A 22842-nucleotide genomic window follows, 5' to 3' on the forward strand; every position below is an offset into this window, starting at 1 on the left:
AGAGTGTAATTTACCATAGCATTGTCCAAATAACACAGGTAAAGAAAGCCATCCTGTGTCCTGTGGGATCCTTCCCTGCCTGGCTCTCTGCAAGTGTTTTAACTGGAGAACTCAGGAGTGTGGATTTTAGCGTTACACCCCATTGCTATAGAAACGCTGATCAGAGAACTTGTATAGTTTTTTCTTCCCTCAGCACCTCCTCTCACCTGACACAAAGCCCTGAGCACTGTTTACATTCCTTTTAGCATCCGGCATCTGACAAAGAGTGCTCCCGCTCAGTTACAGATTCATTTATTTAATAGCGGTACTACCTCTGGGTGGCAAGAGTCCGCACTACTGTTGACAGCAGCTGCCCGTCCTTGGCCGAAACTTGCATGACATACTGCGGCTGCCCATTCACGAGGCTGCCACAGTCGTCCACGGTCTTCACCACGGGCGCAGCCGAGCTGGTGCAGTCTGGCAGCACTTCCGGCAGGTGACTGCAGCGGCTGGTTGTCATGGTAACAGACAGCAATTACTCTGCTAATGGCTTCCACGTTCATGCAAGATTTCCATCTAGGAGAGATCAGAAAACAGTTTACTTGGGCAGGGTGGTTAATAGAAAATGGAGAACTACGGGCCACCAACATCGCCGTGTCGTCATTTAATAGGAATAACATGGGGAGCCTAGACGTGGTGCATTATCTTGTTACCATGTAACACCTGTGTGCACACACACAGAACCCACGAGAAACAGTGGATGTGGTTGTGAACAAGATGGCGGGCATACGTAAATAGCAGTGTACGTGAACATTTAGGATCCCTGCTCTTGGAGGGGAGAGGGCCTGATGGCTCTGGAGCCAGATCTGAAGAGGAGATAAGCGGTTCTCTTGCTCTGTGCCAGAGAAGCAATAAGTCTTTGTTGACACTCTCTCAAAGTTACTAGAATCTTTATTAAAACTGCTTGCAACTCTTTTTTTCTTGTAAGCAATTTATTTTCCATTCGGCTTCATTCTGAGATGCTAAGATTAAAAAAAGAGAGTAAGGGAAAGAAAAAAAAAAAGACTTTGGCCAAGTAGCAGCTTCTAGGACAATATTTGCCAAAGTGAATCGTTCAATTAATGTACCACATTTCTGACCATTGCCATATCTGTGTCCCATAATACAATTATCTACTTAATATATCTTGACAATTAACTTCCTTTAAAAACTTAACCTATTTTAGCCTTGTCTTAAATAGTTATTCATGAGAAATGATTAGTTGGATGAGCTCGTTATATTTTTTCCTAATGGACATCACAATCAAGACATTAGAATTGAGTTTTTGTTAGTGGAATACCTAAAATCCAGGGACACTGCATCATCATAGAGGAACGCAAGAAATGATGACGAATGAGCTCTCTACAGGCTCTTAAAATCCATTCTTAGTAAAGGCCTTGCCTCCCTGACACACAGTCTGTCACCGAGCCTGCAAGGAATTCTGTCCCTGATCCGTGTGGTGGGGGCTTGAACCAGACCTCAAATTCAAAGCACCCAGATGCACCGGTGTGAGCAATCCCACCGTATCCAGTAACAGGTCTGCATGTGATACATGAGAAACAGACGTCTTTACAGAAACTTGCAGGCGTTGAATCTCACCTCTAGGAATATGGCTATTTCTGCCCAGCCTGCTCATCTCAAGCTCCGGAGCCCATGACAGCCCAGACTCTATAGACAGAGGCAGGATTGGTTGACGGATGGAGTTCACATCAATAACCAGACTGGATGGTAAAGGCCCCAAATCAAAATAAATCCACCTCACAGCCCCGAAGGATTTTTGGAATTCCTCCATGGGTTGCTTTCTCCTAGCTGTTTCTCCTGGTTATTATACCGTACTTGACTCCTATGGGTCTGGGAAACAGGATCATCCCAACTTCCAGAACAATCTGCATCTACTGGACGTTGTTAGGATGAGAACATAGTGCTTGCAGGTGAACTTGAACTGACACTATCCCTCCCGAAAAGCACATGTCAAGGAGCCTGGCTGGCCTTGCTCCAGCATGTTCCTGTTCCTGTCCTTGGCCGTCACCATTCCTCTTAGTGTTTGTGATCTGGCCTGTCCTGGGAGACCTCTGGAAGCCGGAAGTGAGGACGGGGTAGGGGACAACCGGCCCTGGTCAGAGGCCCGATGTAGGGGCACAGGCAGGGCTGTCCCCACATGTTGTCGTCACCTCCCTGGTGGGCTTTCCAACCACCAGGCACTGGGCAGTCAAGGACACACCCTGATAATTAGCCAGTGTGGTTTTGCTTTTTATCTTTTATTATTTTTTAAAAGTTTCTTCATTTATTTTGAGAAAGAGAGAGAGGGAGTTTGAGCATGCGTAGGGGAGGGGTAGAGAGAGAGGGAAACAGAATCCCGAGCAGACTCTGTGCTGTCAGCCCAGAGCCTGAAGCGCGGCCCAAACCCACGAACCATGAGATCATGACCTACGCTGAAACCAAGAGTCGGACACTTTACCAACTGAGCCACCCAGGTACCCCTAGTTTTGCTTTTTAAATAGGATTTGTTGCCTTTGTTTGTTTTTAATACTGTAAAAGCCAGAAATGTATGTTATAGAAAGTACAGAAAAGTACAAAGAAAACAACACGACTCCCAGATGATCCCACCACTTGGATAACCACAGTAAACTTTCTGGGTGGATGTCTTTTTAATTTTTGGCAGGGTTGACAGGGCGGAGTTGATTTGTAACTGAGGCCAGATTTTTTTTTTTTTTTTTTAGTAATTGAGTTATAGTAGCTCTCAGGCCACAGAACAAAAGGATGTTCAAAGACCGACTTCTAAAACTCTGTCTAATCCCCCTTCCCTATCCCTGCTCTTATAAAACCCCATTGACATGATTTTAAATTCTAATAATGCCTCCTAGTCACCAAGTGTAACTTCCTGGCACAGCTCTCTTGCCTCACAAGGCAGCCATAGATAAAGAGCCAGGGGTGTGTTGGCAGGAAAAGCAGACACAGTGACCTTCTTGCCGCATGGAATCATTATGTCTGGATGCATTCTGAGAGTCTATTTTCAGGTTCTGCATAACTTCAACTCCTAGGACCAAATGCTCCCTCCCTATGCTCAATGGCATGGGAAGGAGGCAGAGGAGAGGTGCACAGAGGGAGAAGATGAGACCCAGGCAGTCAGTAATTAAGCTAACTCTAGTGACGGGACATCACTCAGGCACACAATGTCCCCAAGTTCGTTCACTTATAACCCAGATTAAGTTCTCATCAAAGGAAGCAATTCTAAATATATGACCTAAATCTGCAATAAAATGCCCTTACAACAATTCAAGAAGTAGAGTTCCCTTTAAACTTATTTTATATCTGTAATTTCACTTCTGGGTGATATACTTCATCATTTAATTTCCCTTCTCAAAGGCAAAAGGGATCATCAGTGGTCTGATCAGTTCATTTCATTCACAGTGGGTGCTGGGCACGGAGTTGAGCATAAAGGGAAGGAAGGCTCCTCTACGTTGCCTTCTCCTGCAAGCAAGCCCTGAACCCAACTTGGGACCTGATGGATACGATGCTCCAGTCCAGCACTCACTGAATACACCATCATATTCACAGACCACCATGCATCAGAATAATCTTGAGGTACCAAGCCTGGCATGCCCATGATGAGTTCGCACACTTTGAAGAGATCATGTCTTTTTTTTTTTTTTAATGTTTATTTATTTATTTTGAGGGAGACAGCACAAGCAGGGGAGGGGCAGAAAGACAGGGAGGGAGAGAGACAGAGAGAGACAGAGAGACAGAGAGACAGAGAGAGAGAGAGAGAGAGAGAGAGAGAGAGAGAGAGAGAATCTAAAGCAGGCTCCAGGCATGCGCAGCATGGAGCCTGAGGTGGGGCTTGATCCCACGACCACGAGATCATGACCTGAGCCAAAATCAAGAGTCAGACACTTAATCCACTGAACCACCCACGAGTGCCCCTACAAGATCATATCTTGAATTGAAAATTGGATAGAAGAGATTATGCAGAGCATGAGCACCTGAGATCATGGTGGGAAGGGCTAAGTTGGTTCTGACCCCACAAGAGTGGATCTAGTCATCTCCCCAGGTGGAGGAGGAGGAGACTGTCCCCAGTCTCAGTCAAAAGGAAGCACAGAGGCCTAGACCAGGCCTGGGGCAGGAGTGGGCCTGTGTAGGCTGCATGCACCAATTGGCATACATATGTTGCACCGGGGGCAGTGACAAATGGCCCACTGCATTTCCCTGTCTCCTTTAGGGCCACTTGGGAAAACAGCAGGCTGTTGCTGTGGACGCTGGAAAGAGCTGAGCTGTCGGTTTGCAGCCTAACTGGGCTTCCACTGGTCTTTCTGCAAAATTTCAAGCACCAATTCGACCGCTTTCTTATCAACACTGCTGCTCTTGTGGGAACATGTCTTCCTGGTTCAGCCAAGAATTCTGCTGTCTGGGATTGTTCAGGACAAAACCACAGTGCCCGTGGGGGGTGGTGTGTCTGTGTAAACTTGAACATCAGATTGCACTGGTAGGGCAGGTCCTTTGTTGGCCAGGCTTGACACCTTGTATTCTTTCTTTCTCAGGCTGTGAATAGAACATGATTTGGCATCGGCCAAATCCATCTGCACAGAGTGAAAAGGAAGGCGCTAGGTGCAGGAGAGGGAGCCGGCAAAAGAGGAGGGAGTGGCTAAATGAATGAAAGCCTGATGAGACCATTGTGAAGATTAAAAAGGCCTATTTGTTAAACTGTGACCCCTTTAAAGGACAGTACAGGTTTTACCAAAGCAAGAACCCAGCCGGGCTATGGCTAATTGCTGCCATGTTTCTGAACGGTCTGCCTTTGGTAAGTGATTTCCATGGGAACATGGCTGGCACCACGAGGATGCGGCCGGAAGACGTGGGGGAGGGGAAGGCAGGGGCCCTCTGTTCACCTCCTCAGCCCCCCTGGCCCCAGCAGTCCCTGAAACCTCCCTGAGGATCACAGAGTTCCGGGAGGAAGCTCTGTTCTCGGAGGCAGGGCACCCACGCCTGCACCCTGGCTCATTGCTCACCTGGCTAAATCACTTAGCCTCTCAGCCTTTGCTGAGACCTCTTGCGTATTTGGAATAAAGGCACTAATATTCCTGAGCCACTTGATCGGGTTGTTTGTGAGGCCTAAAATAATACATGTGAACACGCTCCGTAAACTGGGATGAGCCGCGTGCAGGGGACTATTGCCATATTAACCTTAATTCCTGCTCTTTTTCTAGGCTGAGTTGCATCTTGTTTCTCTCTTTGAAAACTCCCTTCCCCCGTGGCTGGTCAGTTTCCACCATGCTGTACCTCTGGATCATGCTTGAGCTCTGACGTTGTACTGCTCCGTCTCTCTTGGTGGGGGAGCACGAAGGGACCCTCTTCCCTGAACATCTATTTCTCTTCCTCAGCCCTGTCTCCTTCAGATCCCTGCACACACGTTGTCACTTGTCCATGATGAATATTTAGTGAAGGTATGTATTATGTTTGAGATATTTGGGTTTATTTGTTACAGCAGCTGCCATTCTCTTAGCTTATCTAGTATGTGATAAATATACTAGGAAATAAAATGCAAGCCACGCCTCCAAGTGCCTGCTTCTATCAGAACTGTATTTTCAGCGGAAACTCAACTTGAATCTTTTAGTTGTAGGACAACAAGATGTCTGGGGGAGGAATCTGTTATGTTGGCACCCTGTTTGGGTGTACAAGTTATCATGGGGTTTAAAGGTGAAAATAAGAGCATAAGAGTATGTGTGTTAGCTGGCACTAACCTGGTCAGGAAGGCTGCCTGGGCAGTGGACTAAGCAGGCCCAAGCCTGGAGAGGCAGTCTGTGGCAAGAATGGACCAACAAATTCAATGCTAGTAATTCCTGAGATTTTTAAGAAGCACGCTCCTCAGGTCTCAATGTGTTCTAGAAGGGTACCCTGTCACTCTCACAACCAGAGTCGGTCCACAAAGCAAATCCAAGAAGCAAATGTATTCATTCTTTTGTCCGCTCAAAAGAAATATTTTCTGAGAGATTACTAGGTACTCCTTTGAAGTTGCTGATGGTGTAGTGTCCAGACCTTTCAAGCCAGGCTTTGCATTTCTTGAGGAATGTTTCCCAGACCCTCTTTGGGGCTGCAGAGCCATGAGGGCAAGGCATCTTTCCACTGGCAATCATGCCTTTGCTCACTCGGGGGAAACTGCCCTAAATTTGTGGGGGGCTGGAGGATGGAAATGCACAACTGAGGAATGGCTCGATGGCTTTCTGCTCCCACAGAACTGCACATCATTCACCCTGGTCCAGGATTCAGAAGGTGGACCTCAGTTTTACATGGTACTTGCCTCAGGAAGTATCTCTAAAACGTCCCTTCACCTTCCTAGAGGGGCTGCATACTCAGGGGGGCAAGGCCTCCAATGATGAGACCAATGAGCGGGCAGGACAAGTCAGTTGGTGATTGAAACGAAAAAAAAAAAAAAAAAAAAGCAATAAAGGCTGTCCAGGAACTTCCCCCTCTGAGGGAGACTTTTAGACTCTGAATTCTAAGAACAGTCTCTGAGAATAAGAATGCTCTTTGATAGAACATTTCCCTGGCTTTTGAGGCATGTTATAACCAGGCAGTGCCCTGCATGCCTGATGAACTGACTTGGGAGTATCTGGAATGTTCAGACAAAATGAAGGCAGGCGGGAAATCACACACTGACCTTCCTTTCCAATGAAAATGGAGCAAATGACTAATTTCAAAACCATTAACATGTAAAAGCGGCATATTTCTTCTGAGGACAGGGCACAAAGGCTCTCTAAGGAGATTGCTGGGACATGATTACCAGCAACATTTAAGTTTTCAAAAACACGCCAAGGAGGCCATTCACTAAGAGTGGGTAGCGGTAAAGTAGCTGCTTCATTAAACTGAAATAGCCTCGGCAGGGCTGTGCTTACAGACCCACGCTACCAAATTATACGTTTCTTTTCTGGATGCTTCACTGACCTCATTATGTGGAGCGGAGGGTTTGTCATTCCAAATAAAGGGACCGTCCAAGTCTTTACAAACATGTCCGTCAGGCGCCTCATGAGACTGCACACTGCCACACTGCCTGGCCCAGTGGATTAAAAAACAAAAAAGCAAACAACAACAACAACAACAACAAAACTTGCCTTTTTGTTTTCTCATTATGCTCCGCTTACGTGCGGACTGTCACACTTGCATAGCAGAGTAAGCAGGCGAAATGCTGGTTTCCGAGCATTAAGGAGGTTTTGACGTGGGGGGGTAAAGACACTTTCTTGAGGAAAGCGTAAACACCGGTGACGAATCAGGCGGGGGGGAAAAAATCCAGACTAGCATGAAGGCAAGTTGGATCCAGAGAGTTCCAATCACACAGCGTCTTTTTGAAAGCGACACACGGAGTTATTTATCCCTTCCCTGTTATTAGTTTTGATTCTCCATCCATGTTGTTATTTTTTGACTTTCAGCCACAAGAAGCACCAGAAGTATCAGGCTAATCTTTTTTTTTTTTTTTTCATTTAAAATTACTAATTTTCCCTTCAGGTAGGTAAAATCTTCTCGTTCTGCTGAAGGCAAATCAAGTAACAATTATAGTGTTTATACATATTTTTTCCCCCTCAAGAAGTACTCATAAAATTAATTTGGATTTTGGAGGCTATCCATTTTTTCATTTAATTTTAATTATATAGATGAAAATGGCAATTAAGAATCCCACAACTGCCTTGTGTGTTCAAAGACACAGCGGCAGCTGAGTCACACTTGCAAGTGACAACAGGACCCGGGACACAGACGCCTGCTTCCCGAGGCGGGGGTGGGCGTGGGGCAGGGCTCTCTGATGAGTCCTGGGGACCGGGGAGCAATCAGGACACATCAGAAATGTTTAAGTGACAAGCTGAAAAAACCACAGAGGGGAGCAGGCAAAAGAGAGTAACACATTCCCGGGACATCGCAGGGAGATGAAAAAGAAAAGCGTATTCTTCAAATGACATTCAGCATGCCTAGCACCCAACAGCTGCCTGTCTAGCCTAAGGAAAAGTGTGGAGGGTACAACACGCTAACCAGGATATCTGGTGATACAGGGGGTGTTTCAGCTCCAAAGGAGGGCAGAATAAACCCTAAGAACCAGAAGTCCCCGGGCTAAGAACCAGAAGTCCCCGGGCTGTCGCTTCACTCATATTCATTTTCTACCAGCATCCAGGTGAATGCCCACCATAAAGGAAGTTGTACCTCACTCACCTTTTCTGTGCAAACAGCCCTGTGCCTGGTGTGTAGGTGTGCCTAACCTCAGCCTCCCACCCCCAAGAATAAAGCCAGCTGTTAGCGTATTTTCAGCCCGGGTGCCTTGGGGCTTTCCCCATTTGCATTTCACCAAGACCATGGGGAGGCTGCACTCTTGCCCTCTCCCAGGGTCATGTCCAAGCTCTACGTTCTGCCAGGTTCTGGGGGCCCAGGCCTCACTTCAGGCCCTTGAGGTCCCAAGAGACTTGGCTCCATTACCCTTGCTTGGCTTTGGCGCAAGGTTGACTTAAGCGACTCAACTTGGTGAGGAGTATTAAGGCAAGCACAGAGTAAAGATGAAAACTCTTTGGATCTCGCTTTTCAGCCCTGTGTTTGGCATTACAGAGGGACTCCCTATCGTGTGCTTCATAACATTAAAAGCCTCCCAAATTCCACATGTGCTCATTATCTCACATGTGCTCTAGAGACGTGCCAGAGTCTCTGGGTGTCTTTGCGTTGCTTTTGTACACATTTGGCTTTGGGGTCAGGAGCACTCTGGGATGGTGGGGGGAAGGGGACAGAGCCCTGGCTTATAACTGCCACCCAGCGCTTATGAATGGACGAGACTTACCTGGAGCTAAGCCTCATTTTCCTCCCTGACACTGAGGATCTGGGATAGGTGTGTGCCTGGCATGTGGAAGGCACTTGGTAACAGACAGTGCTTAAGACTGTAGTGCAGCGGGGTCAGCTTACAACAGCTGGGGGCCAGGGAGGGTGTGAGGGGTTCCTTCCAGATCCCTTGCCTGGCCCAACCCCTCTACAAGCCCTCCTTGCTACCCTCGCATCTGCCCAAGCAAACATCTCACGGAAGCACAACTGCTGACATCTGCTTTGACAGTCTTGTGTAAATATAGCTAAAAAGCACAAAAACATCCCCCTGGAATGACTCTTCTTGGCCCTTTGACTCTGTTCCCTGCCTCTCCGCGACACACACTCACACACATACGCATACATGCAGAGACAAGCCACAGTTTCTTTTTTGGTGCTTCCTGAAAATAAACGGGTCTAGTCTTTTAAATCAAGGTGCAAACAAGCACACGAAAATGCACCATATAGCCAACGGCTGAGTTACCCGTGATCACTTGATCACTTAATCTCTTCACAGGGTCTTCTGGATTCTTGTTCTTCACCCCCTACTGGTGGGGAATGAGGCCTCTTTCTTCCTTCCTACCTACCTCGATGCAAAGCATTCAATGAACTCCTTCAAAGGAATCTGAGGAGTCACTTTGTCCTCGTGGGAGCACATGCCCCCTTCTGGCCTTTGCTCCTTTCGCTGCCTGGCCCCGCTTACCTTGCGTATTGACATCAATCCCTGCATCTGACACAGCCCCCATCCGCTGGAGTATCGGCTTCATCCGGACTTTTTCGGTGTGAGGACCAGCTAGCGCTGTCCCCAAGCCTCCCGTGCAGGTGAGTATGTTATTTTTTCTTTTTAAGTTTATTTTTAAAATTTACTTTGAGAAAGAGAGACAGAAAGAGAGACAGGCAGAGAGGAGGAGAGACAGAATTCCAAGCTGGCTCTGTGCTGCCAGCGCAGAGCCCGACGTGGGGCTAGAGCTCACAAACTATGAGATCATGACCTGAGCTGAGCTGAAGAGTCAACCGACTCAACCGACGCTCAACCGACTGAGCCACTTGGGTGCCCCAGCTGCTGAGTATTTTTAAAGCCTGTTAGAAATATCGCAGCACATCACTTGCATGGAGGACTGTTTTTACCAGAACATCCCGTTAGGCCCCGTGGCCGCTTAGAAAGAAGGTCCTGAATCAAATATCTGGTCTGTTCATTTCTTTGTATATCCAGCCCCGCCAAAAAGAAGGGGTGAGTTTCCTTAACCTGATCCAGCCTGTTTGACAGAAACAAAACAACTTTATACTGACACTGAATTAAATTCTCATCCAAGATAAAACAGTCAAATATTATACAGAGGTCTGTCTATCTTTACTTTTAAATTTTCATCTGATGGGTTTTCCTTCAGAACATACAAAAAAAATTACACTATTAATAGCAATAGTGTGAATATATTTTTCTATTTTCATAGCACTATTCATTTGCCATTCTCTAAGTGCTTAATAAATACAGTGGGTCTTTACTGCCTTCCAGGGTGAAAATAACAGTTATGCCCCCATGGAGCTCATTCATTTGCTTTATGGGCTAAAAAATCTCTAGTGTGTCACAAATTAACAAAATGTTCCTGAGGACTGTGTTTTATTCTTGAATCTCCAATTTCACTAATAAATGTGAAAAACACATGTAGCCAGATAAGCCCCTGGAGACCAACCACTGCGGATGCTGAAGAAAGCAAGTTATTCCAGCTAAGATCAGCATTCACTTTTCCACCAGAGACTATTTGTTACCCAAATTCCCCTCCAATTGCTTGATGTAAGGCAATGGAATTGGTTTGCAGTGACTACCCCCAAAAGCTAACAAAACAAGTTTTTCTTTTAAAAAAGGATACCTTCAAAAAATAATCTTTTTTTTTTAATCATCAGATAATGACTTTTTTCTAGTCACGGCCCCAGTGGATCCACACACTCCCACCTCTAAGAGAGATCTGTTATTCTTTTCCTTAATATTTTCAGCATGAAAAATTTTAAGCAGAGAGAATACTAAGTAAACTGACATAGATATACTCCCATCATGCCAATTTAACAATGAATCAAAATTTTGCCACACGTGTTTCTCCTTCCCTCCTTTTCTTCTTTCCTATGAAGATTATTTTAATGTTTATTTATTTTGAAAGAGCTTGTGTGCATGCGTGTGCACGACTGGGGGGAGGGGCAGAGAGAGAGAGAGAGGGAGAGAGAATCCCAAGCAGGTTCCGTGCTGATATTGGGGTTCGATCCCACCAACTGTGAGATCATGACCTGAGCTGAAATCAAGAGTAGGATGCTCAACCGACTGAGCCACCCAGGCACCCCAGTATGCAACATTTAGATGTCTGTTTATGTACCTCTTACTTGCCACCTCCTTTTCTTCTCCCTGCCACTATCTTGCTGAAGAAAGCCACATTCAAAATTGGCTTTCTTGCGGTATCATTTAATTTGTTCCTCTATCCCCTATGTTTTCTGTAAACGTGTAAGTGGCCTTGATAGAGTTCAACTCTTAGGCAACAATAGCTCATAGGTGACACTGTATACTTCTCATTGTATCACATCAGGAGACACCTAACGGGTGTCCCATTTTTAATGGGTTCAAGTGATGGCGGATGATTCCCTCATCCTTCCCCATCAATATTCTAATGGTCTAATGATTGCACCCATGGATGACAGTCGCTTGAAGCAATTATTTTATTTGGGGGCCACAAAATTAAGCCTTTCCAAGTGGAACTTCCCTTCACCTTTAGTAGCAAGAATTCTGGAAACAATTTTCCTTCATCAACCAGTGCAATCTGGTTATGCTGAAGTCCGATTTGCATAGAAAACGCATGATCACTGTTTAATTCTTTCCTTTGATTGTCAATTTTCAGAGTAAGGAATCTGTGCCTTAGTTACATGGTACAGTAACTGAGTTGTTTTGTTATTGTGTGTATTATTCTTGAAGGTCCACCTGTTTTTACTGAAATTAAGGAAAAAAACAAATCAGACCACCTCACCATAACTAACCCTCCTTTTCATATTGAAAACTGGACTTGTGGTTTAAATGGACACAAAATAAATCAAGGGCCTGGTCTCTGCCACTGAGCGCTCTCAGTAAGAAGGCCAAGCACTGATTCTCTCACCTGCTCTGGTGTCTGACTTTGTCTTTTTTTTTTTTTTTTTTAATGTTTATTTTTGAGAGAGAGAGAGACAGAGCACAAGCAGGGGAGGGCCAGAGAGAGAAGGAGACACAGAATCCTGAAACAGGCTCCAGGCTCTGAGAGGTCAGCACAGAGCCCGACGTGGGGCTTGAACCCACGAACCGTGAGATCATGACCTGAGCCGAAGGTGGATGCTTAACCAAGACTGAGCCCCCCAGGCACCCCGGTGTCTGACTTTGTCTTGATGGTTGATGTAGTCTTTCCTTAAGCCGAACTTCCCTCATAGACAGAGGCCTTCTGCGTTAACTAATCTCCTGGGAAAATGAAAACAAATCTAAAAGATCGCCTCTTTTGCTTACTGCGACACAGACCACTTGGTGTCACTTGCCCCCGTAGACTTCCGCCATCATATTATTTACTGGATGCATCTGAAGGAAGCAGATTGGCAGAACCACATGGCTTCAGACTGACTAGCTGAGGTCACTGGGCCTGTATCAGTTGGACCTTGTCTGTGACTCATCAGGAAGCCATTCTCACCCAATGAAGCCTGCAGGTGCCATCTGGCTTGGCCACACCCTGCTCCGGGGTTGCGGTAATAACACAGTAACGTGCTGGGCAAGCTTCCACTGGGGGAAAAATACTCACTGTGGGTGAAATCTGCCCATGTAATGAGAAACAGCTCCCCTTTTTTCTTCTCACTAATAAGGGTGAAAACATTTAGGCCATTCATGGGTATTCCCCAAAGAGGCATTTATAAGTCTTCTTTAACAATGGCTGATGAGTGTCTCCGAGACTGACAGGAATCCAGGGTCTTTTTGGCTCTCTAAGAGCAGAGACATTTTCTGCCCATTACTGCCTTGTTTTACTGACAGGCACCTGTCAGTTAGACATTAAAACAGAGTGATAATGGGGAGATAATATGCTGGCTCTGTCCACACATTTCAAGAGAGAAGCACTCAAGAAAAATGTGTATTTTGGGAAACCTAGATGCTCATGTGCCCATCTGCATTTCTATTTAGTTTGAAATTGAGTGCAGAATAATAAAGCAGTGAGAAGAGGGATAACAGGGAGACCCGGATCAGAAGAGCTTCCCAAGTGGCCCTGCAGACGCCAGTGTGGGTGTCCTGCTCTAAGCAGGGGGAATGGCTTAGGAAATGCATGCCAGAGAGGAGGAGCAGGACAGACGCTCCCCCCCTCCCCTCCCCACCCCCGGCGGGCTTCACTGGAACTCCCTGAGAGCTGCTGAACCAAGGTACTGGCAGAAAAATATCTCCCAGGACTTTGTAAATGGAGGACTTTCACACATTCTGCAAAAGTGCAAATACCCTCTTTTGAAAGAGAGGTGAAAAAGGAAGTGCACACTATAAATAAACTAATAAAAGCAATTCGATTCCTACTGAGAATCTTTCTAGTAAATAGTTCTCTGTCAGAAAGTAATATTGTTACTCAGATATTTGGACCTCCGGTAGTATCTTCGGGTCCTGACTTCTTGGCTAATGCGTATCTTCTAGTACACACACACACACACACACACACACACACACATACACACACAGGCCCCATATAATACCCTCTTTATTTTCTTCAATCCAATAAAACGTCAATGTATTCAATTAATGATTATAATATAATGCCATCTTAATGCTAACTAGTCACCATAAAATCTTACCATCGTGGACTTTAGCCATGGAGCCCGGGGACTACTGAAGTGTAATCCCCACTGCAAAGTTGTCCTATGAGCACAACAGGAGGACAGCAGGTGCCGTCACATCCAGTGGCAATGGTCAACTTGACTAGCATAGATGCCAGAAATCACTCGCCTCCCCGCTAAAAAGTGTTGGAATTTTCTTTCTAAAATACCAAGTGGGAGAAAGCTCTCTCTGCAAAGCTCTCTCTGCTGCAGTGATTCAGCATATGGGATTTGGAGTTGAACACTGTTGGTTTGAATCCTGGCTCTTCCGTCTACCAGTTATGACTCCTCAAGCTGGGGATAAAATGGTGCCCATTTCGTATTTGAGAATGAAATGAAACAATGTATCTAAAGTACACAGCAAACACTGCTCGCTGCAATGATTGGGCCAGGGCCACGGCAACCGCACAGGTCTCCAGGGTACACTGTCGCTTTCAGTATTTCTGTTCAAGCCAAGAGACATTTATTACAGTACTGACACTAATAGGGGAGGCAACAAACTGCTTTGACAGGCAGAGTGGGGAAGCAAAAGACAAAAACAAAAACAACTCAGGAGCTTAGGAATCAGGCACACGGTTTTGAATACTGGCTCTTGCCACCAGTTACCAGGGCTCGGTTTTGGATAAGTGACTTGACTTCCCTGCACATCAATTTGCCCATCTGTGAAAAAGAGAAAGTGACTTCCTTACAGAGTGGTCGTGCCCTCACCTGACAGGGTATGTAAAGTGCCTCGCCCATTGTGTGTCCACTCAGCGGTCTCTGTCATTATTATTAGAATACTACATGAAGCTCTGGGGAGGGACAGAGGTGGGCCTGATGCATCTTGTCACTGGGTGGTGTGACCCTGGGGATCCTGGGCTGGGGCAGATGGACCAGAACGTGCCAGGGGAACAGCGGGTTGAGACAGAACACACACACACACACACACACACACACACACACACAGAGGCATCCTAGGAATCTAAAAGAAATTACGTATTAGGAGGCGAGGTTTGTAGAGAGTATTACCTTAAAACATAGCATGAATCCAATACAGAATATAAAACTGTCTCCCTTTGTTTTTGCTGGCAGGCAAATCTGAGGCTCTGGGGAGCCAGATGAGCCACGATTACTCTTGGAACCTTCCCTTTATCTTCCATGGGTTTGCCCAAGAGCCAGGTACCATTGTGGCCCCAGATGAGGTAGCTACCCTGAAGCATTTAAGATGGACACAGAGGAATGAATGGTCCTGCTCTTTGCTGGGGAGGGCATGTCTTTGGACTTTCCTAACAACAGAGGAGACAATTAAATGGAGTCTGTCATTTCATTTCCATCCGTTGATGTCAACACTCCTAAAACCAGGCCCTCACTTATCTTGTTTACACAGTGCTCAGCACTGGGCCCACTTAGATGTTTACTAGGTACATGAGACAAATACATGTTCTTTCAGTAAAGGAGGGATATGCAGAAAGGGAAATGTCCGACTTTTTGGATATCGGGTTGTAAGGATCTGGACACTTGAAAGAGGTTGAATATACCTATCATGCTTTTTATTAAGTTCTCCTTTCAAGGTGACATAAAATATGTGTCCTGTTTGCCAGGGGAGAAAATGCAACCAAAGCTAATCCATGATGACGGTGTGTATGTATGCAAATGAGGCATGCTGATTTCTCTAGCTTGGTCTATTCATAAACTGGACTGATTGCTTAGATTTACAACCGATGATCACTATGGTAAATTCAATAACAGAATTTTCTGCTCTAAATGTAGCATTCTCTTCAGTATCTTTTTACAGCCCTTAAGTGGTTTTTGATGTACACGAAACTAAAAGCTTGGAGAATTAAAAATTACACAAATAATGAAGATGAGTTCCTAGGTGAATTGCCCATTACTGTGGAGGTTTTTGGATAGTTTCATTAAAAAGAGTAAAAAGGCCATCTAAAGATACTTGTGTATCTACAAATGATTGTAAAGTCATTGTCTTTATTTCTTTCCAACTCCCATAAGCCTCTTTTATTAGTTTCAAGGAATAAAACTCCAATCTGCTTCAGTAAACTGCATTATTTTTTAAACTACAAAACATACGTGGTTTCTTTACATGAGCAATCTTCTTTAATGGCAATGCAGCCATTGGGAAGACCACACTAAAACGTATAGTTTATAGATCTTCCCTCTACCTTCTAGCTCTTCTCTACCTTCTTCTTCTTCTTTTTAAAAACAATATTATTGAGATCTAATGCTTTAAAGTTTTTTTAAATTTTAATTAAAAAAATTAACTCCAGTTAACATACAGTGTTGTATTAATTTCAGGTGTACAATGTAGTGACTCAACAATTCTCTACATGACTCCATTCTCGTCATGGTAAGTGTACCCTTAACCCCCTTCGCTTATTTCACCCATTCCCCCACCTCCCCCGCCCCTGCCACCTGCCCTCTGGTAACCATCAGTTCTCTAGTTAAGAGTCTGTTTTTTGGTTAGTCTCTTTTATTTATTTATTTTTTTTAAGTTTATTTTTTTAATTTTGAGAGAGAGGGAGAGAGAGAGAGGGAGACAGAGAATCCCAAGCAGGCTCCATGCAGAGCCTGATGTTGGGCCCGACCCCATGAACTGTGAGATCACGACCTGAGCCAAAATCAAGAGCCAGTTGCTTAACTGACTGGACCATCCAGGAGTCCCTTGTTTGTTTTGTTTCTTAAATTCCACATATGAGTGAAATCAGATGGTATTTGTCTTTCTCTGAGTGACTTATTTTGCTTAGCATTATATTCTCTAGATCTGTCCATGTTGTTGCAAAAAGACCCAATACTTTTTAACAAGTGCCTGGCACATAATGAGCTCCTAAAAATATCTGCTGACTCACTGAATGAATAAATGAATTCACTATCTTAATATCAAATTCTGGATCCAAGTTTAAAGTCATGCAACAAAGGGCTGAAACAGTTAGTTCTCTTACTTAGAAGTACAATCCTTTCTATCTGACTTCTTTAAGTGTGTTTTTTTTTTTCTTTTTGGGGGAGAGAGGTGCAGAGTCCAACGTGGGGCTTGATCCCATGACCCTGGGATCACGACCGGAGTCCGAATCAAGAGTCGGACGCTTAACTGACTGATCCATCCAGGTGCCCCTAACTTCTAGGCAGTCCAGTATCCCCTCTGCTATTTAATGGTTGCCAACATTTTATTTTTTTCCGTGAATCTTGAATAATCCTTTTATGTGTGTGGAGTTTTGTTTTTTGTTTTTAATTGAAGGAGAATCCTGAATAATCCTTTTTTGTTCATGACCAGACTTGGAATCAGGTGCTCGTTGGTACAGGTCATTAATAGGCGGACTATGAATTTGAACTCTTAACCTAAACATGGCTTGCAAGTATCTCTAAAATAAAGAATCTCTAATTTCCCTTCCTATTCCCTCCTATGCACGTAGTCTCCTTAAGCTGACATGGCGTGTGTTGTTTAAAAAATCAAAGAATGAATGAATACATGAATAAATGACTAAGTAAATGAAGATACAAAATACTTCAGAGGTAAAGCAGTTCCCATTTTCCCGTCAATTCAAAACCCTTTGAAAGTGCAGAAAAGGAGGATCTGTGGCTCGAAGATCTACCAAGACTTAGGTTCCTGATCTGTGGCTTGAGTAGAAGCATGGTGGAAGCTGGATCTCTGTGGGACCCTGACTTGGAAGTCATGGATAGATTATTTTTCCCATGGTGATAAAACGGCTGGCTATAGTTGAAATGGTACTATTACTTCCGTATTCAGGTGACTGAGCTCTTATGAGCTGGTGCTGGAATCTTATGACCAGGTTTCTATTTGTCACAAGATACCATGTGCACAAGTTGAGGAAGCCTGTCCCTTCTGTTTCTGAATGATACGAAGTAACAAAGCCACTAGAAATAGCTATTGTTGTAAAGAAAAAAAAAAAAAAGGTTGCTATTTCAGAGTCACCTGTAGGGAATAGTAGGGATAGGTAGGCAGGCCACGGAGGCACAGGATTGAGGGTGTAATGGTTAATTTTATGTGTCAATTTGACTGGGCCACAGGGTGCCCAGATCTTCGGTCAAATATTATTCTGGGTGTTCCTGTGAGGGATATTTTTGGATGAGTTTCACATTTAAATCCATAGACTGAGTAAAGCAGATTGCTCTCTCTTATGTGGGTGGGTCTCATCCAATAAGGTGAAGACCTGAATAAAACAAAAGGCTGAGTCTCCCTTGAATGAGAGGGAGTTCCTCCTGCCTGACTGCCTTTGCACGGGGATGTACTTTTTCCTGCCTTCAGATTCTCACTGAAACACTGGCTTTCCTTGGGTCTCACATCTGCCGGCCTATGACCTAGAATTTACATCATTGGCCCTTCTGGGTCTCCAGCTTGCCTGTTAACCCTGCAGATCTTGAAACCTGTCAGCCCCCATAATCACATGAGTTAATTCCTTATAATAAATCTCTTTATATCTATCTATCTATCAGCTATCATCATCATCATCAATCTATCATCTCCTATTCTGTTGGTTATGCTTGTTTGAAGAACACTGATTAATACAGCAGGAAATGCCAAAAAGGTGATAATATAAAAAGTGTATATGTACACGTATATATCCATGAAGCAAAAAATGAAGATAAAATCCATAAACGAAAATAAAAAATGATAATAAAATAAAATAAAAATCCATAAAGCAAAATTTAACCAAGTTCCCAATTTCCTTCCTGGTGATGCTCAGGCCATGTAAAAGGTAACCTACAATCCTTGATGACACTCTATGCAGAGGGTGGATGACTGGGGTAGGCTGGGCAGAGATGACATGGGCAAGGGTGATGAGCCTCCACACACAGTGCAGAGCAATTTGCTGGTTTCTGCTGCTAGTCTTACAATGGCTAGACCTTTCTTTTCAGGAATCTTTCTTTTAGGATATAATGCTTGAGTCTTTTCTTTATGGAATCCATTTTAGGGGCATGATCAGAAATGCAAACAGGGATGTATGCACAGTCCACACCCACACTTCTCTTTTATATTCTCCAGTGTTCCTTTCAAGTGGCACAGACAACTGTCCAAAAGTAGGGGAAAGATTAAGTAAACAGATCATACCCATTTCATGGATTATTAGTGGGGCCGTTAACATTACTTTTATACTACAGGTGTACTGGCACTGGTAAATACAATATAAGGCTATAAGGCCATATGAAAAAAAAGTAGGCTATACAAATACCTATCTATAATTTCAACTACCAAAGGGAGAAAGATGCTATATCAACATGTGAACAGTGGTTTTCTCCAGGTAATAAGCAATTCTTGTTTCGTTTTTATTGTGTAGGCTTTTTGTATTTTCCAAAATAAAATGTATTTTTATCATATTTAGACTAAAAAGGATAAACAAATAACATCCTATAGCCCTCAAGAGGGGAAGCACATTAAACCACCTTTGGAAAATGATAAACACAAAAACCAAACAAGGGCAAGCCAACCCCAAACTCAAAAAGGCCTATGTCCTCATCATAAATAATCCAAAATCAACCAAGACCACTTCCTTTCTTCTCTAGGTGCAGACATGACACTAGAGATATCCAGGGAAGGATATGCAACAACCCCTCTCCAAGGCAGCCTGCTCCAGGAAGCAGCTGGTTTAGTGGGAAGACCCCTGGGTCAGACCCCAGAGGCCCTGGATGCTTTGCCTCGGACAGGCATGGGGACCCCACTGTATCATTTACATTCCCTCAGCTTTGGCTCTTCATCAGTAATACATGAGAACTAAATAGTCCTCAAGGAGCTCCTCAGGGCGTTGTCATTATAAAATGGAGTGGTACCTGTGCAAATACCCTCACGTAAAAAGCACTACAGTGACGTAACACGGTCATCAATGGACTCCAACACCAGGTTCATGAGTGAATCCTCCAGTGGCCCGTCCTTCCCCACCTTGGTGGCGGCCGCAGATGTCAACAGTGGAGAGACGAAATGACCCAGACAGGATACTCTCTCTTCCCCGCCCGCCCCGCCCCCCCACATAAATACAATGTGCCTAAATTAACATTTGGTTAGCTTGTTTCTTTTTAACCAGAGACATGCCAATTTAGATGAAAAATCCATATACTTAACATGACTCATATCCTTGCTAGAGAAGACAAATCTATAAACAGGAGCTGTAATAATCAGCCAAACTTTTCTAAAGCATCATTTACGTTCCTGTTTGGAATTTCTATATCCAAATTGCCTGCCCATCAATTGTATATTTAAACCATGTGGCCTTAGGAGAACTGGTGGATATTTTCACTTGTTTCAGAAATGAGGAAACCAAAGCAAAGGGATTCTGTGATTTTCCCAGCCCCCTGAAGTTCGTGGAAAAACTTGATAGCTCCATCTCTGACCTCAATTTCTTTAAGATTTTTTTTAAAGTTTACTTATTTATTTTGAGAGAGACAGAGACAGTGTGAGCGGGGGAGGGGCAGAGAGCGAGGCAGAGAGAGCATCCCAAGCAGGCTCTGCACTGCCAGTGCAGAGCCCGACGCAGGGTTCAAACCCACGAAACTTGAGATCATGACCAGAGCTGAAATTGTCCAAGAGTCGGATGCTTAACCAAGTGAGCCACCCAAACTCCCCTCTCTGATCTCAATTTCTCTGCCAGGCTCCCATAATTATTATTTAATACTGATGAAGTGTCTACATGATGCAAGGTGCCCTTAGTCATTCTGGCGGGGGTGATAAGGAAGACTAGGTAGGGCAAGAGGAATGGAACTGAAAACTTTTTTTCCCCCTCCAAAGTTGGAGTTAACAAAGTTGGTGATTTCTCCAGTTATGACAAGTATATTCCACAAAAAACTTCAGAGTTTCCTAATACATTGAGTAGGACTGCATTTGCTTAACGGGAAAGTACATGCTCTTTTGATAAGACTCAAATTTTGAAACAAGAAGAATTCTTGGTATTTAATGCTTGGGCAAGACAGTGTGGAACAGCTACAAGATTTCATGATTAACTTTTATAATATGCAGTTGCAATGGCCATCATGGATGCTGATGAGTTCCTCGGACTTTTTCAATTCACATTTTACCAACTTAGAGGAGAGGAGAGCATAATTCTCAGCTCTGTTGATCTGATTCTATTGAACATTCCCCTCCTCTCCCCAAGTTGGGAGTTAACGTGGAGGACAAAACAGAGAAAATACAAAAAAAAACTGAAAGCCGAGTCACTTTCCTTAGTATTCCCAAAGTCTCAGGCTGCAGATGAAACTTCTTTTCATATCTGTGAGTCACCACATATTTTCCTGGGTATCACAACTCATTCACTTCCCTTTTTGTGCCATGATTTAATTTTTCCCCATAGCACTTTCAAACTGTAGGCAAGAAAGTTCTGCGAGCTGTCCTACTGAATTATAGAAAATTAGAATCTGGTTTGGGGGAAATAACTTCACATGTGCATTACAATGAAGAAAATGTCACAGTTCGTCAGTTTTTCAGAAGCCAAAATAAATAATTTTCCTTATTTCTTACAAACAAGGGGGAAAAATACAGTGATCTCCTTTGCTATTATAATCAGGTATCTGGGGAGTAGGGGAGAAGTCTAAGATTGTCCTCTCTTTGAGTAAAAGTGAATTCTGTGGATATATTAGTCACTAAAGTTGCAATGGCTCTTTTCCTTAGAAAACCTCATGAAAGTTGCCAGAGGTTGCCCATTTTTTTGGATACTGTGTGATGATAACACAGGTACAAATTCCAATTAGTGTCCAGTTCTACAACAAACAGAACCTTATGCCAGAGGTTGATTATAACAGGTGACCCTCAGCTGAAACTCTGTTATTATTAATTTTTCACAGACAACACCACCCTGTTGGGTATACCTTCCCTATTAGAGAAGGTTAGGACCAGCGTCTCACCTATATACCTCCCCGTCCCCCACGCCCTTTCTTTTTCACTTGAAAGGAAGGCTTCCCCAAATGGTATCAACTGTTTAGCCAGGATAGACGAAAGATCTCCAGAGTGGTTGAAATGAAAGAACACAAACTAGCAACTAGCACTCTCCTGGCTTCTACCCGTGTCTCCATTTCCTTCTGATCCCCTAACCTTACCTGTACCATCGTGCGAGTGACCACCTGCGGTACCACCACCTTTGGAACATGGGACAGTATTCAGAGATAAGACAGCTCTAATGATCTTGGAAGAACTGGAAGACATCCTTGTTGGTGCTTTAAAAATAACTTATAATTACTTAAAAAGTCACTGTAATTTTAACAGCCAGAGATCCTTCTGGACTAAAGGTACTTAAGTCCCATATAGGAAAATTGAATAGAAAGGGAATCCAAATACCACTGGATTCCTATTACTCGAGGTTGTTATGTTCTGTAAATTGCTGTCAATGCTGAATTAGCCAATGCTGAACCATTGCTCCTAACAGGAACCCAGTGCTGGGTTCCCGCAAGGCTCTGGGCATAACATTTTCATCAAGTGATAACCTTTCGTCACTACATAACCTTACTTTATGTGTGTTTCTGTTTAAAGATACTTATTTAACATGTTTTGTTGATTCATTAACAGTGAACCCAGGGCCCACAATACTACAACCCATGCCTGAATTAAACTTATGTGACTCTTCTTCTTATAGAAGTTAGATAATGCAAGTTATCGAACTTCTGTTTTTCTCTGTAAGACCTATTGTAGCCTTCTTGTGCTTGGGGACACTAGAAAGCACATCGGCATTTCTGCCATTTTAAAGAGCAAAATCACCAACAAAAAGCCCACACAGGCACAGTGGGAAAAGGACACTTGTTTATATTATGAGATCTGAAAGAGCTGAGCGTCGCCTTGCTCGACCTCAGTTGGGAACATGTGTGTCAGGTGACTTGAATTTTTTGCTACCCTGTGCGTGTCTGCAAATCACCGTGAAAGCACTGCAAGTATTGATTTTGGGGTTACAAATAAATTTTCACAAGTAGGTGAATTCTCAGTTGTGGAATCTGTGAATAATAAGGATTGAGTGGAGAAGTTCTACTCCTTATCCATCAGCAGATCTTGGTTTATCTCTCTTTCTCCTTGACACTGATACAGCCTCAATTAACCTGATCTTTGATGCTAAACAGTGAGATATATATACATATATATATGTATGTATATATATGGGTTTTTTTTTTTTTTTTTTTTGCCAGATGGCCATTCTAATTGTAGTGCAGGTGTATATTATGTTTTATGCTTTTTTTTTTTTTTAAAGT

General features: G+C 43.9%; 1 protein-coding gene and 1 long non-coding RNA gene across 8 annotated transcripts in view; one reads left to right on the forward strand and one right to left on the reverse strand.

Annotated features, from left to right (window-relative positions):
* Positions 1-22842, reverse strand: part of MARCHF3 (membrane associated ring-CH-type finger 3) — a 147529-nt gene that overhangs the window by 35882 nt on the left and 88805 nt on the right. Inside the window, exons 1-2 of one of the 4 annotated variants that reach the window (XM_042983012.1) lie at positions 14231-14727; positions 312-555 (exon numbers count right to left, since the gene is read on the reverse strand). In XM_042983012.1, coding sequence (XP_042838946.1) covers positions 312-499 — 188 coding nt within the window. In that variant the 5' untranslated portion in view covers positions 500-555; positions 14231-14727. Of the gene's footprint in view, positions 1-311; positions 556-6957; positions 7474-9948; positions 9972-14230; positions 14728-22842 lie in introns of those variants that run through there. The other 3 variants (XM_042983018.1, XM_042983019.1, XM_007087802.3) reach the window with 3 other exon arrangements.
* LOC102950014 overlaps positions 1-22842 on the forward strand; it is a 120512-nt gene that overhangs the window by 25835 nt on the left and 71835 nt on the right. For 3 of the 4 annotated variants that reach the window (XR_006216527.1, XR_006216526.1, XR_006216529.1), the window contains exons 3-6: positions 3430-3603; positions 4238-5459; positions 9356-9660; positions 15967-16018. This is a non-coding gene — a long non-coding RNA (uncharacterized LOC102950014). The remainder of the gene's footprint in view (positions 1-3429; positions 3604-4237; positions 5460-9355; positions 9661-15966; positions 16019-22842) is intronic. The other variant, XR_006216528.1, reaches the window with a different exon arrangement.

Source organism: Panthera tigris, chromosome A1, assembly GCF_018350195.1.
Source record: "Panthera tigris isolate Pti1 chromosome A1, P.tigris_Pti1_mat1.1, whole genome shotgun sequence".
In the NCBI taxonomy this organism is placed as follows: Eukaryota; Metazoa; Chordata; class Mammalia; order Carnivora; family Felidae; genus Panthera; species Panthera tigris.